The 15,091-nt window shown below is 50.1% G+C and overlaps 1 protein-coding gene across 6 annotated transcripts in view; it reads left to right on the forward strand.

Annotated features, from left to right (window-relative positions):
* Pax8 (paired box 8) overlaps positions 1–15,091 on the forward strand; it is a 61,913-nt gene that overhangs the window by 36,756 nt on the left and 10,066 nt on the right. For 2 of the 6 annotated variants that reach the window (XM_023717329.1, XM_023717330.1), the window contains exons 5-9: positions 3,154–3,242; positions 3,536–3,661; positions 3,943–4,118; positions 8,202–8,322; positions 8,761–8,967. In XM_023717329.1, coding sequence (XP_023573097.1) covers positions 3,154–3,242; positions 3,536–3,661; positions 3,943–4,118; positions 8,202–8,322; positions 8,761–8,967 — 719 coding nt within the window. The remainder of the gene's footprint in view (positions 1–3,153; positions 3,243–3,535; positions 3,662–3,942; positions 4,119–8,201; positions 8,323–8,760; positions 8,968–15,091) is intronic. The other 4 variants (XM_023717331.1, XM_023717332.1, XM_023717333.1 and 1 more) reach the window with 2 other exon arrangements.

The following is a 15,091-nucleotide window of genomic DNA, read 5'->3' on the forward strand; positions in this document are numbered from 1 at the left end:
AAATAAATAAATAAAATTTAAAAAAAAAAAGATGGACTAAAAAATAAATCAATACATCACCCCCAAAATTTGCATTTAGGTATATAAATTAAAACATAGGGATGGCCAGATAGTTCAGCGGACTAAAGTGCCTGCTTAGGTAGATGCAGGGTCAGGGGTTCAATCCCCGGGCCTACTGTGCTAGCCCTGCCCCTGGGACACGCTGAGATGGCGATTGAGACTGGGTGTGGTCGTGTGTGCCCGTAATCCCAGCACTTGGCAGGCTGAAAACAGGAGAATGACTAGGAGTCTAATCTATGTAATGAGACCCTGTACACGCTTTACACCCTGTCCTAAATTAAAAAAAAAAACAGTTCTTTTCCACAAAAGAACTTATGCCTCAATTTACATAGCAGCAGCATTCATAATAGCCATACAGTGGAAACAACCCAGATATTCATCAACTAATGAATGAATTAGCAAAATATAGTAAAAACCATATCATGGAATATTACTGAGCAATGAAAAGAAATATATTTATAATCTAGTAAACAGCAAACAAATGAACTCCAGTACAGATTATGTTGAACCCCAAATCATTATGGTAAGTGAAAGATGCTAGTCACAAAAAGGTCACACTTTATATCATCCCTTTATATGCAGGGTCAGATCTATAAAGACATAAAAGAGATTCATGGTGGCCTACAGCAGGGCAGGGATTTAACATGATGGTGAAGGGGTCCAGGGCTATCTTTTGGAGAAAAAAAAAAGGAGTCTAGCACTGATTGTGGTGATGGTTGCTCAACTCTGTGAATATGCCAGTTATTGCATAAACTTTTTTTTTTTTTTTTTTTTTTAGGGAAGGGTCTACAGGGTGTTCAGGGTCTCACTACTAGATCAGACGCATAATGATCCACCTGCTTTTTGCAGCCTCCCAAGTGCTGGGATTACAGGTGCATGCCACCACACCCAGTCTCAATTGCCATCTCAGTGTGCCCTGGGGGCGGGGTCAGCACGGCAGGCCTGGGGATTGCACCCCCAGCCCCTGCGCCCACTTGCAGGTGCTTTAATCTGCTGAGCTATTTGGCCAGCCCTTGCATAAACTTTAAATGAATGAAGGGCATGCCATGTGAATTATAGCTTGGGGAAACTGTTACCAAAAATAAAAGTTGAGACTAGAAATATAGTTCAGTGGTAGAGTTCTTGGCTGAGTGTGTATAAGGGGGGCCAGGGAGATGGCTCAGTAGAATAAGCACTTGCCTAGCAAGCACAAGGGCCTGAGTTCAATCTCCAGTTCTGAAAAAAAAAAAAAAAAAAAAAAAGTGTGTATAAGGCCCTGGGTTCTATCCCTATTACCAAAACTGACCAACTAACTAATAAAGGGAAGTAATTATCTTATATCATGTAATTCTGAATTCATTCAAGAATAGACAAGTTCTAATATTTTATTTATTTATTTACTTATTTATTTGGTACAGGGTCTCACTACGCAGCTTGGACTTGTAGTGATCCTCCTGTCTCAGCCTCCTCAGTGCTGAGTTTCAGGTGTGTACCACCATACCTGGTTTTGGTGGTCAGTATGGTACACCCAGGGTTCTGGGGCTGGCATGACATGTGGTACCGGGAATTGAACCCGGGTTCTTGTGCTTGCTAGGTAGGTGCTTAGATTGCCAAGCTATCTCCCCAGCCCTAGAATAGATAACTTTGAGGCCTGGTGGTACATGCCTGTAATCTCAGCTCTCGAGAGGTTGAGGCAGAAGGATCACTGTGAGTTTAAGGCCAAGCCTGGCCTACGTAGTGAGCTCAAGATCAGCCTGAGGGGGGCTGGGGAGATAGCTCAGTGGAATAAGTGCTTCCCTGACAAGCGCAAGGGCCTGAGTTCAATCCCCAGTTCCGCAAAAAAAAAAAAAAAAAAAAAAGATCAGCCTGAGCTACAAAGTGAGCTCAGGGCTAGCCAAACTGCATAGAGGCCCTGTCTCAAAAAGACAATAATAATAATAATAATAATAAAATACTGATAAAGAATTTCCAAACAAGATGATAAGAAATTAAAAATGGTTATAATATTGCATATTGTTAAAACCAAAATGCATGGGAAATACGTAGTTCAAAGAATCAACAACTGGGATGGCATCTGATTAAAAAGGTTTTGTGTATCAAAAGAAATCATGGGGCTGGGGAGATGGCTCAGTAGAATAACCGCTTGCCTGGCAAGCTCAAGGGCCTGAGTTCAATCCCTGGTTCCAGAAAAAAAAAAAAGAAAAAGAAACAAACAAAAAAATCACCAACAGAAAGAAAAGAAAATCCACCCACTGGGGGAAAAAATTTAGTCAACTGTCCTTCAGACATAGGACTTCTATCTAGAGCATATAAAGAATTTAAAAAATCAACCCCCAAAATTCAAAGACCCAACCTAAAAATGTGCATCTGAGATGAATACATACTTCTCAGAGGAAGAAATACAAATGGCAAATAAATAGATGAAAATCATTCAGCATCACTGGTCTTGCAAGAAGTGCAAATTAAAACAATGCTGAGATTCCGGCTCACCCCAGAAAGAATGGCTATCATCAAGAAGTCAACCAATAACAAATGCTAGAGGGACTGTGGGGAAAGAGAACCCTTCTCCATTGTTGGTGGGAGTGTAGACTGGTGCAAGCACTGTGGAAATCAGTGTGGAGATTCCTCATGTTGCATACTCTTGCCATTGACCAAGAGCAACGGAAAGTCCTTGGCAAATTTTAAGCAGGAGAATGATGTGCATTTCAAAAAGCCCACTGTGGCTGTCATAAAGAGCATGCATTAGAAAAGGTCAAGAGTGGATGGGGTGATCAGTGAGTGACCCTAGGACAGTGTCAGTGATGGTACACGCTAAGGCACAGACATTGGGGTACAAAGAGGGGTCAACCCTGGAAAGATGAGCAGAGGGGTGCATTTGATGGAAAATTGGGGGAGGCAGATGAACTCTGAGTTGAGCAGCCCATGGTCCCAGTCATGGAATGGGGACACATAGGTGGGCCATGTGCGAGGAGTAGGCCCATGGGTTTGATGGTGGACTCAGTGAGTTGGGAATGCTTGGAGATCCTCAAGTGAGATAGCAGCAAGGTGATTGGGCAGGGCACCACATCCTGTTACCCTCCCCTGTCTCTAAGGCCCTTTCTGCTCTTCCTCCAGAATCATCCGAACCAAAGTACAGCAACCTTTCAACCTCCCCATGGACAGCTGTGTCGCCACCAAGTCCCTGAGCCCAGGACACACACTGAGTGAGTGCTGGGGCCCCAGGACTCTCACACATACTACTCCTGTGTACTCACACACAAAAAAGGACACATAAGCATACCCAGGAACTCAGGAGCCTCCCTGTGGGCTGAGCTGTTCAGTGAGACAGCCCCTCCCCACCTTCCTAAGCTGCTCATGTGGAGGAAGGGAAACACTTCAGACACCTGGACCTGAGAACCTTCCTTCCAGCCTCTGCAGCAGTGACTTCCACCACAGGAATTCTGAGGGGTGTCACACTCACATCCTGACCCTCCCCTTCTCTATTCCCCCACTGCAGTCCCCAGCTCAGCTGTCACACCACCGGAGTCACCCCAGTCGGATTCCCTGGGGTCCACCTACTCTATCAACGGTCTCCTGGGAATTGCTCAGCCTGGCAGCGACAGCAAGAGGAAAATGGATGACAGTGAGTGTCCTGAGGGCACAGGTGTGGAGCTGGAGGGAGCAGGTATAGGAGGGCCCCGTGAGCAGACTTTGATGAGAGCAGCCCCTCCCTTTATGGCCCAGGACTTGCTGGGCCCTCCCGTGTCCACATGTAGAGTCATATGCCCTCCCCTCAGCTAGCCATGCCCTGGGCCCAGGTGTCTGGCCTTCTTACCCCTCCCCCAGCCGGTCTACTGCTTCGTGTTACTGGGGAGGGGTGGTTGATAGGAGCCCTGAAAACTTTCTTCCTGTCGGGGGTACTAGGTGACCAGGATAGCTGCAGACTGAGCATCGACTCCCAGAGCAGCAGCAGCGGGCCCCGAAAGCACCTCCGCACGGACGCCTTCAGCCAGCACCATTTGGAGTCACTCGAGTGTCCCTTTGAGCGACAACACTACCCGGAGGCCTATGCCTCCCCCAGCCACACCAAAGGCGAACAGGTGAGAGGCCGGTGTGGGAGGTGAATGGGCGAGCATGGGTCAGGGTGTGCCGGAGCCAAGCTCTCCTCTGGAGCCCGGCACTGAAACCTCTAGAAGTTGCTCCAGTGGGCTCAGGAGCTGTACTTCACATCCTGCTAAGCCTAATGCAGGCGTTACTTTACCAGATACCCTGGTGCCTTTCCTCTCCTCCCTACCCTCTTGGCTCCCCTCACCTGAGACTTGGCAAGTGGCCCTTTTAAGAGCACACCACTTTTCTGCCACACCCCCTGCTGTGGGGTGGTGGCAACTTCCCCACCATGACTGCCTCACCCCAGGCTGCTCCCCTTGCATAGCCCAAGAGCCAGCATGACTCACGTCCCCAAGCATGCCAGCTTCGTTCACACCTCTCTGCCCTCGGACATCGTGTGCCCGCTCAACAAATGCCTTTCCTCTCATTCTCTGCCTGGAAAAATACCACACAACCGTCATGACTCAGCTCACTCACCCTCTGCCTGCCCCTCAGAGACACAGCCTTCCTGCTCCTGGCCCTGCATGTCCGTCACGCAGCTCCCAGTGACCCTCGCAGGGCCTCGTAGTAGTGTAGTGGACAGGGTGTGAAGGCAGCAACTTCTTGCGGAAGCACATGCTCCTGAGGCATCCTTATCTCCAGCACCTAACATTGTGCTGCTTCCTCCACAGCCACTTAATCAAGGTGTGTTGAGTGGTTGAACAGTGAGTGAGTTGGGAGATCCAGAATCTTAAATCACAAGCTAGGAGGAGTTTTTCTTTCCAGGGCTCAGCACAGGGGAAACAGGTTCTAGTGGGTTGGCTTTCATGAAGAGCTGACAGAGGGGTAAGAGGTCCCAATCTGAGGCCAACAAAGATGGCCTTACAATACAGCTGTGACCACCACTGAGCTCTCAGTTTGTCATTATCTGTCCATGGTGTTGGCGTCTTCCTTGTTCTACCAGATGAACCAGCTAATGAGTTTCCAGGGTGCAATCTAGGGTGCAAGCCACGGCTCGCTTTGCCTATACCATCACTCTGTCTGGAAGTGAGGCCATCCTGAGTGTTCACCTTTAAGTTCAGAATAGGACAATGGTAATGGTGCCAATAATGTGTTGAACCACTGCCAGTGGCCGGCTGGGCCACTGGTCCCCAGCCAGCCCCCACAGCTGGGCAGGCAACCTGCGTCAGTGATTTTATCAGCTTTGGCTGTGATAGCTACAAGGGGTATAGAGAAAGCTGGCTGTCAGTGGAGCTGGGGAGAAGGCTTGGGTGCTCATCCAAGTGAGGACAGATTCCAGGAGGGATGCAGGGCCTCAGTGGTGGTGGTAGACCTGCAGGCAACCTTCTCTGTGAGAGTGAGCCTGTGACACACACAGGCCAGCAGCAGTCACCTTAGGAGAGTCAGGAAGTCCTCAGAGGAGGCCCTGGGCACCTGCTGGGTCTCAGAGCCATCTCCTACCTCCACCCATGAGCTCCCCAAAGGATCTTTATGGTTACAGATAGCCCTGCCCTATGCTTCCATGCTGGGGCACCTACATGGTGAATCCTGGAATAAGAGACTCCTAGAGCAGACACAAGATCTTGGAGACCTCAGAGACCACCTATGTCCCTATTTCAGTCGTGAGGTGATAACTCAAGGCCAGGGACACAGGCAGGGCTGGGGAAGCAGCTTGTGGCAGAGCTGGGGTACGAGAGCCCTGGTATCACCCAGATGGAGCCACCCTTCCCGGTCTTAGAATTGGTGAGTCCAGGTTTGAACAATGAACAAAATGAAAGCATTTGAAAACCACTGAACTGCTCCAAGCCCTCTCTTCTGAGGAGGGAGAAGCAGGCCTCACAGTTATCTTCTCCTTCCCTCATTCCTTCACCTGACTGGGTGGGAAGGGGCACAGAGAACTTAGCCTGTGCCAAGGGCTCATTAAGCCTAAGTCCTCCCCTTTCTACTGCTGGTGATCAACTATGCTGCTCCGTAACACAGTGTTCTGTCATCTGGGTACTGGAAGGCCTGCTGGCTGAGGAGCTGAGGAGGAAGCTCAGGTCCTCACACCCGGCCTCGGCGTGGGGCAAAGACACAGGCTTCTTGCTGGGAAACCAGCTAGGGGACAAGTGATCCCAGGAACGTCATGTGGCCTCATTTCTAGTTGCTGTTTTACAGCCAGGCATAGTTAGGAGTCCATAGGCCTCTTCTTCCTGTACTTTACAAATCTATCGAAATGAACAAAATGTGAATATTGTGATGACAGAGATCAAAAATTAGACAGCTTCTGACTCTTCCTGTGACCCTACAGTGTTACTGGTCATGACCACTTTTTGAGCATCTGCTGTCACCAAGCACTCGTGAATGCTTTAAAGCAAGTGCTGAATGCTTTCTATCAGTACTGTGTATAAACAACTATTTGATCCTTACCTCAGTCTTGGGAAGTGGATTCTATGATACAGGTGAGGAAAATGACACTCTGGAAAGTCAGGTGGACTAAGGCTACTTGACCAGCCATTTTTGAGCCAGAACTTTAATTTACCCACATTTTGAAAGTATTGTGCCACTCTGTCCCCAATTCAAGTTCCATCCCAGAAAAAAAAAAAAAAAATCCTAGCATCACTGTGCTTCTTACACCATGCACTGTACCATCTCCAAAATGTTTTGACTATAGAAGATTTTGGTTTTTTTCCTTCACTGAGTTATATGGAACCGAAATGGGATTTGTAAGTAAATATTTTGATATTAAATCAACACATCCATAAGGCATTTTAAACTTTTCTTACACTCTCTAGAAATTAGGTATTTTGTTCAATTTCATTAAGCCAGTCTCTCAGCATCTCCACTCTGCCTCTAAGTGGGCCTCCTCGGAAGGCGCGGAACCAGAGCACCATTTAGTCCATAATTGCTGCTCCACGCTGATGGTGCCCTGGTGGCCTCCAGAATTGACTGCCGCTTCCAAAAGTGCCCGGCATGCAACCAAAAAGTGCTGTGGCTCCTCCGAGAACCCAGCTCCGTGGAAATCACTAAAAGCGACTGCCTTTAATAGACCTATTGTGTAACCGTTGAGCAGTCCTTGATTTCAGTTTTGTACACTGTTTCTCACAGAGCCAAGTTTGGGATGTGTGTGACTCTGTGCGGAATGAGTTGCTGTCCTACCTTGACGGAAGGGAGTTGTGGGAGTTGGTATGCTCTTGCTGTTAGTTGACTCAGCTGTTTTTGAAAGAAGCCTGGTAGGTCATGGCCACGCTCATGGCAGGGAAAGAGAATTGGACTTTAGAATGAGGTCTTGTTGAACAAAACCCACAAGCACTTGAGAAAGAGTTTTCCCTACTAAATTAGCTCCAAGCTACTGGCTGAACTCACAAACTGCTATCTGCTTGCATTTGGAGTAGGAGAAGAGAGCCATCTGTCGTGTGGACTGGTGCTTCTGAAATCCTTGCAGCCTTAGACTGAATGGGGACATTTGTCCTCTGTGGTTCAGACTCTGTAGGTACAAAATAGACATCTCTTTCATCCATGTCACAGGGCTCCTGAGGGGATGGGATGAGAATAACTGAGGCAAAGCCTTAGTGTCAGCTTTGTGCTGTCATCCAATTTAGGGCAGCGACTAACAGCAGCGGTCCTGAAGCCTCAATCCTGCTGCACTCCTTACAGGAAGGTGATGAATTTCCTGACCTCGCTGGGTCTGCACTTCCTACCTGAAGAGGAATTATTGATAGTTGTGCAAAGGACTTGGAACACTCCTAGGGATGCCTGCTCAGCCCGTGGCACTGTCCTCGACTCTGTACCCGAACTTCCTGAGGAGATGAGGGTGGAGACTATGTCTACCTAAGTCACGGTCCTCTGAAGGACAGGCCCCACCCCAAACACGGGGTCCCAGGCCACTGCCAGCCTCGAACTCTGGGACTGGGAAAACATTAGGGCTTTGAGTTGAACGGAAACTCATTAAACAGCAAGTAGAGCTGAGAGTGAACAGGGAGGGAGGCAAGGAGGAAAAGAGCTTCTCCAAGCAGCTTAGCGTCCCGGAATCCAGAGACAGGCCACGGGCTCTGTAGGAGGACCCAGATCTGCAGGTCCAGGGGCCTCTGCCCTCCTGACTTCCCTATCTTTTCCAGGGCCTCTACCCGCTGCCCTTGCTCAACAGCACCCTGGACGATGGGAAGGCTACCCTGACCCCTTCCAATACGCCCCTGGGGCGCAACCTCTCGACTCACCAGACCTACCCTGTGGTGGCAGGTAGGACTCCCAGAGGCTCACGGGCCATCTCCACGCGGCTGTGAGGGTGAGCTGGAGGGCCGGACAGCAGAGCGGGCTGGCTGTAAGGAGACTGGTGCAGGGCCCTGGCGTGGAGAGGAGAGGTGGGAGGCTATGCCTCCAGGTGGGACCGGGGCCGCGCCTTCAGTCCTAGGCCGCTCCCCACCCACTGCTCGCCCCCCTGCAGGGCAAGGGGATCACATGACCTGCTGCTACTCTTCTGCAAAGGAGAGGGCACGGCGGCGGGGTAGAGCCTTGGCCACCCCCACCTGAGCATCACCGGCTGCCGCGCCCCGCCCCGCCCCAGCTGCCGGCCCGCCCGCCTTCACATCCCTCCCGCATCTCACGGCTTGGTGTGTGCATGTTCCCGCCCCGTCATCTCACACCCCTCTCTCCTTGTTGTCTCCCTCCCTCCGGCAGATCCTCATTCACCCTTCGCCATAAAGCAGGAAACCCCCGAGCTGTCCAGTTCTAGCTCCACCCCTTCCTCTTTATCTAGCTCCGCCTTTTTGGATCTGCAGCAAGTCGGCTCCGGGGGCCCAGCCGGCGCCTCGGTCCCGCCCTTCAATGCCTTTCCCCATGCTGCCCCCGTGTACGGGCAGTTCACGGGCCAGGCCCTACTCTCAGGTACGACAGGGACGTCCTGGCGTGCAGCGCCGCGTGGGCGGGGGGAGGACCGCAGTGCCAACCAAGGGTCCCCTGGTTTGGCCGAGCCCCTTCTCTAGCCCCTTGTCCTGCCCATCGCCAGCCACCGTTGCCTACCTAGTTCCACTTGTGCTGTAGAAGCTCTTTGGGAGTGCTATGAAGTGGGGTGCGCCACCCCCAAGACCCCATGGCAGAGTAGGAACTCTAAGGCAAGGAACCAGGTGGTAGGAGGTGGGACCTCTTGGTCTTGGTTAAAAAACAAAAAGAAAACGCTTGCGGCAAAAAGGCGTTGTTAGCTTTAGAGCCAACTTTTGGTCAAATTCCTAAAAAAGACAGGAGGATCTGGTCCCCGCTGGCCTCCCTAATGTCTTCATACCCAGCAGATAGTGCCAGTAAGGGAGGCCAGCAACTTTTGCTATCACCTCAGAGTGACTGGACAGCTTGGGGGGAACTAGAGGGGAGGTCCTACAGAAATCTCATTGCCTTCGAAACACCTGAAGCTGTAAGCATGTTAAGTGCTTGTGGAGTAGAACCTCTCCTCACACTACAGAAGAAGCAGGTGCAGCAGGGAGGAGGAGGAGGGCCTAGCCAAAGTCTAGTCGGGAACATGATGTTCCCAGGGTGAGGGCTGGGCCCCCACCCCAAGGGTCAGACCTCAGGTACAGCCTGGCAGAGCTGGGCCTCACTAACGGGTGGACATTGTCCCGGCCAGCCAGGGTCTGAGAGAAGGCTGAAGGAGGCAACATTTGGCCCAGACACGGAGATCTCAAACAGTCTTCAAATATCTGAAGGATTTCCACAGAAATGACACTTTGAAGTGAGCCCTGGAACGAAGGGAGTCCTTAGGACTAAGGGAGGAAGGCAGGTAGCTTTTAGTTCAGCACCAGGGGAGCCTACTTCATGTTAGAGTTGTCTTCAAGAAGTATGAGTCTCTAGTGATGGAGCTAATTCCCATGTGCCCCTGCCCCTAACCTAGCCATCTTCAGATGCTAGAGCAGAGACCAGTAGAGGTGGGGCAGGACCCCTGGTACACGCAGGAAACCAGGACCTCCTGCCACCCAAGAAGCACAGGCCTTCTGATGTAAGTCTGTGGTTCCTTCTTTATAACCAATGACAAATTCTTTCTTGCACCTGAGATGGTCTCACTAACAGGTGGACATTGTTCAGGTCAGCCAGGGCCTGAGCAATGATTGAGTCAACATTCTCTTCTCTGTACATCCCTGGATCTAATGTAGGAGGTCCTTTAGGTAGAGATGGATACCTAGTGTGTGGGCAGAGAGGCTATGTTTAAGGATCTGAAGCAAGGAAAATCTTGACTCAATTTGAAACTTCAAGAGGATAAAGTCAGCAGAGATGGGTCATTTGTTCTGACTCAAGTGATTAAAGGAGAAACATCTAAGCTGAGTGAATGTGGCAGGCCCAAGAAATGGAATGGGGAGGGTAAAGGGGGGGCAGCAAGAGGCTCTTGTCCGCTGTGGGGTGGAGAGTCTAGATCAGGGGCACACTTGCATGTTTTGTGGAGGTGGCAGCCAGGGCTGGAGGCTGTGGCCAAGCAGGTAAGCAGTGAGGTGGTGAAAGGAAGTGGCCCACCAGTCACCATGTAAAAGGCAGAGGGGTTTGGCAGGACCAGCTGAGAAGAAAGGGAAGGACAGGCAGGAGGTGGAAGCTAGGGTGTGAAGTGTAGAGTGCAGTAGCCAAGGGCAAGCTCCTTGGCCCTCCAGTACCTGCGCTCTCCCCTACCCCAGCACTCTTTTAAAGCTGAAAGTATCCTTGTCAACATGCAGCCAATCACTGCGAAGCTTCCAACTTCTGTGAGCTGCTAATTTAGTGGACAGGCCCACTCTTCAGCCCAGCTTCAGGACTAGGAAGTCATCCAACCCATGGGACAAAGCAGCTGGCAGCAGATACCAGGTGCTCACCAGGAAGCTGGCAGCCAAGTACACAGCATCGGATGTCCTTCAGGCAGGTGGTCCCCAGAGCCAGGCTCCTAGGATGCTCCCTGCAGGTGTGAGCATCGATGAAGACAGATGGGCCACAGATTCAGCACAGAGCAGGGCTTTGAAGAATAGCAGAGTGGCCAGGCTTGCAAGGACCAGGGTCCAGGCAGGGGCCCAAGATGAGGGAGCAACTCAGGACTATAGGTCACTGAGCTGAGCCCAGTCCTGCTACTCAGGGACAAGGCAGGTGATGGCTATGTCTCTGCTGAGCTAAGGGTGTTGACCTGGAGCTCCAACACCAAATGTCCACCTGAGGCTTGGACCTAAATACCTAATGCATGGCTGGCCTCTGGAGGGAGGACTGGGAGGGGGGCAGGGAATGACAGGATGGAGGAAAGTGAGGAAGAGATTGAGCCCCAGAGTCTGGGGACTTCCATCCCCCTCAGGGGGAAGAGGTGAATGTAAAAGGCAACAAGACCAAATAATTCCTAGGAAAAGCTGCTGACAGGGAGAGAGGAAGGAGGGCCTGATGAGCTTTCATTTCCTAATCGGCCAGACTGTAACCTCCACGAGCCTTCCCAGTGCTCCTCCTCCTCCTGACCTGCTAAGACCTCCCTGACATCTCCAGCTGCTCCTTTCCCTGCCTCACAGCCTTTCTCTGAGTCATTCTCATAGCCCAGTGGCTCTGATAGTGAGATTTCCAGGGTGGCTGCCCTTCTGAGTCTCAGCCTCCCCTCCATCAGCCAAGAAAGAGATGCCTCCCAGGTCCCATCAGACATCCTAGTGTAGATTCCCACGCATCGGCCCTGAGGGTGACATCAAGGTTGTCCTTGTCCTGGCCGCTCCAAGGCTGACTCCAGCTTACCGGATCAGAAAGCTTGGAATTAGGTTTTATCATCAAAGAGCCCATTACCCTCCTCCATCCTTTTGTCCAAAATTATATTTAGTCCTTCCAGAGAGACTTCTGCGTTGCCATAAATTCTCCTGGCTATCAGAACAAGATAAGGAATTGCAAAGAGGTTACAGAGAGGACAGACATCAAAGAGGGCAAGTGAAATAGTCTGAAGTCACTTCTACTCCCTGAATTCCTCCAGCTCCTGGCCTTCTGGTTGGTACTCTCTGCAGTTATTGAAAGTATTTCCCAGTTGCTCTGGGGTACGAGAGTTCCCTTCTTCACAACCAGTGAGTGGGGCCCAGGTGTATGTCAGCTTCTAAAAAATAGAGCCACATAGGAAGTATGGGAGCAAAGCAGAGGGAACATTAAATTTATTGATGAAAAGCCTTAAAAACAGGGATGACTAAGAGGGCAAGCTGGGCCATGGGCAGGGGCATCGCCAGCACACTGCTTCTGCTGTTCTGTTTCTGAGAAGATGCAAAGTTCTTGCTTTCTGGAAGAATTTTTTTCCTCCGGTGTTGGCAATGAAGCCCAAACTCTCATACTCATTCACGCTAGGCAAGCATTGTGCTGCGGAGCTCCATCCTCAGTCCAAGAAATTATTTTTCAAGGAGTTGAGATAGAGTGGGGTGAGACTGTTAGGACAGTTGGTGGCAGTGCAGTTTGGGTGAGGGTTTCTCTACAGAAAGTTTTACTGGTCTTTTTCAGGACGATCAGTTTCATGGGAGGAAACCCTCAGATTTCTGCTCTGGTGTTTAATTTAGAAATCTCTACCCCGCCATCCAGGAAAAAATTAGGTGACTGAAAAGAGATGAAGATTAAAATGTCTGAATACAGGGACCAGAGCCCAAGAATTCTGTTTGCAAGAGCAAGGTTGGGGAGTGGGCGGGCAGATGGCTCAGTAGAATAAGTGCTTGCCTGGGCATGAGTTCAATCCCTGGTTCTGACCAAAAAAAAAAAAAAAAAAAAAAAAAGAAAAAAGTGGGGGTGGAACCCTGCTGTGGAGGGAGGAGTCTGTGTCCTGGAACCTCTGTTGTGAACTATCTAACTAAGAAGGCCCCAGGGTCAGGTAATAGAGAGCGATCTGCTAATGCCAGAAGGGAGGGCTGTACGGGAACACAGGGTACTGGGACCAGATGAGCCTTGCGGGGCACTGGGCCAGCACAGGCAGATAGATGGCCCGAGAGCTGAGATGCATGTCCTACTGCGCACGCCCCGTCACGGCAGACACAGACATAGTCTCAGAATTCTCACGGTGTGTCGGGAAGTGAGGTGAACCCAAGTTCTAAGCTCTGGTCTCAGTTAGGTTCTCCCATGACAGAGAGGAAACTATGATTTGGAGAAGTTGATTTGCTCCTCATTCATAGTCTGGTCTGGATATGGACCTCCCTCCCTCACTCTTTCCCTCCCTGCTTCCTTCCCTCCCTCGCCACTCCTCCCCCAAGAAATAAGAACTAGGGGGTGAAGAGGAAAAGCGAAGACGCCTCAGTCAGCCCCCACCCTCCCCATCTCTCCCTGCCATGCCACCATTCACCCATACCCTGCTCTCACAGACCCCATGTCACTCCTTCCCTCTTGGTCCCCAGGACCTGGCCTGGTGCTCCCCAAAGGCTAAGGCTGAGGGCAGATCACTTTGCTGTCATAGTCACACGAAGCTCAGGTTACCCTTTGGCATGGCTTCGGCCTGTGTCTCCTACTTCTACATAGACTAAGTTTTTCTTTTCCTAACCTGTTTTCTAGCCCTTCCTTTGTTCTTCTCTCCACCCTGTGTCAGGTGAACAGCACCCACCTGTAGAATTCCAGTGAGTTCCACCCTGTTTTGTCCAGTACCAACGATAGCTGGCTACGGCAATAAGTCAAACAAATTAGAGGGTGGTGTTCAGTATTTCAAAACATTCACAGTTTTAAATAATGCACACTGACAGCTCTTTTCAAAGAAGACTTATTCTATAAGAGTTTCACTAACATGACTGTATCAATTGTACTAATCAGAGTTCATCTTATAGCATGAAACTCTGGATTTGAATTATGCTAATAATAATCTCAGAGTGATAGTAACGGGGTGCGTAAGGTTATTCTTTTCTCCCAATTTGAGTATAGAGAAAACAAAAACCAATCAGAGCTCACATACCTGACTGGTCTAGGGCCCACGTAAAATTAGCCATAGAAGCAGAATAAGGGCCCTTAGACCCTTCCCTCTAGAGGAAGGGCAGAAGTTGTTCATTGAGCCCTTCAGCTTAGCTCCAAGTCCCAGCAATACCCCATCATGACTCAGTGTCTGGCCTTGCTTTCTGCTCCATCCCCAAGTGTTTAGAAAAGTGCCTGTGTATTGTGCTTATCCAATACACACTTTTTGAATGAACTCATTGTCCCTGGGAGATCTCCAGAGAAAGAAGCAAAGACCAAGAAGTCATGGTGGTATTGACAACTTACAGGGCTTTGTGGACCATATCTCCTACCCAACATTACCAGGGGCCCCTACAAGGGCATGAGGTATGGAGGACCTGGGCTGGGGTATAACAGGAAGAAGGCTGGGTAAGCAGTGTTGTCGAGGAGATGGGCCTGGTGTGTCAGTGGACAGAGTGCATGGGTAGTCCATGGAAGTGCTGGGAGATAAAACAGCCCCCAAGGCATTTAGGTCAACCAGTATTAATCTAACATAGGGGTTGAAGCCTGGAGTAATTTTGCCCCTACTTTGTTCCCACTGGGGACATGTGGCAATGTCTGGAAGCATTTTTGGTCATCCCAGTGGGTAGGAACTCTTACTGGACTCTAGTAAGTAGAGATCAGGAATGCTGCTAAACATCGTACAGTGCACAGAACAATCCCACAACGAAGATCTCACCAACCTAGGTTGTCAGTACTGCTGGGATTGAAGAAATTCTAGAACATCACCAAAAAGTAGGGGATGACCAAATGACTCACATTTGAACTGGAACATTTGGGAATGAAATAGGTGTTATTAATAAATATACTAGGACAGCTGTCATCATCTTACCAAGGACTTTGGGGGAGAGGCAGAGTCTGACCTGGACCTGCAGAACAAGGGGGAGATGGAAGAGGAACAGGCAGGGGATCCTGCTTGTTGGGCAGGGGGTAAGAGGTCGCTGAGTCAGGTAAATCTAAATCTCCTCAATTACACTTCCTGACATATTGAAGAAATACAGCCAGGAAGATGCGGCCTTTACAGACCTGCATTGGTATCCCTAAGATGGGAGATGAACAGCTATCTGCTTTCCTGAAAGAGATTTTTCTTTTCAGAAAAGTAGCTGAC

This window comes from Octodon degus, unplaced genomic scaffold, assembly GCF_000260255.1.
Source record: "Octodon degus isolate 3935 unplaced genomic scaffold, OctDeg1.0 scaffold00052, whole genome shotgun sequence".
In the NCBI taxonomy this organism is placed as follows: Eukaryota; Metazoa; Chordata; class Mammalia; order Rodentia; family Octodontidae; genus Octodon; species Octodon degus.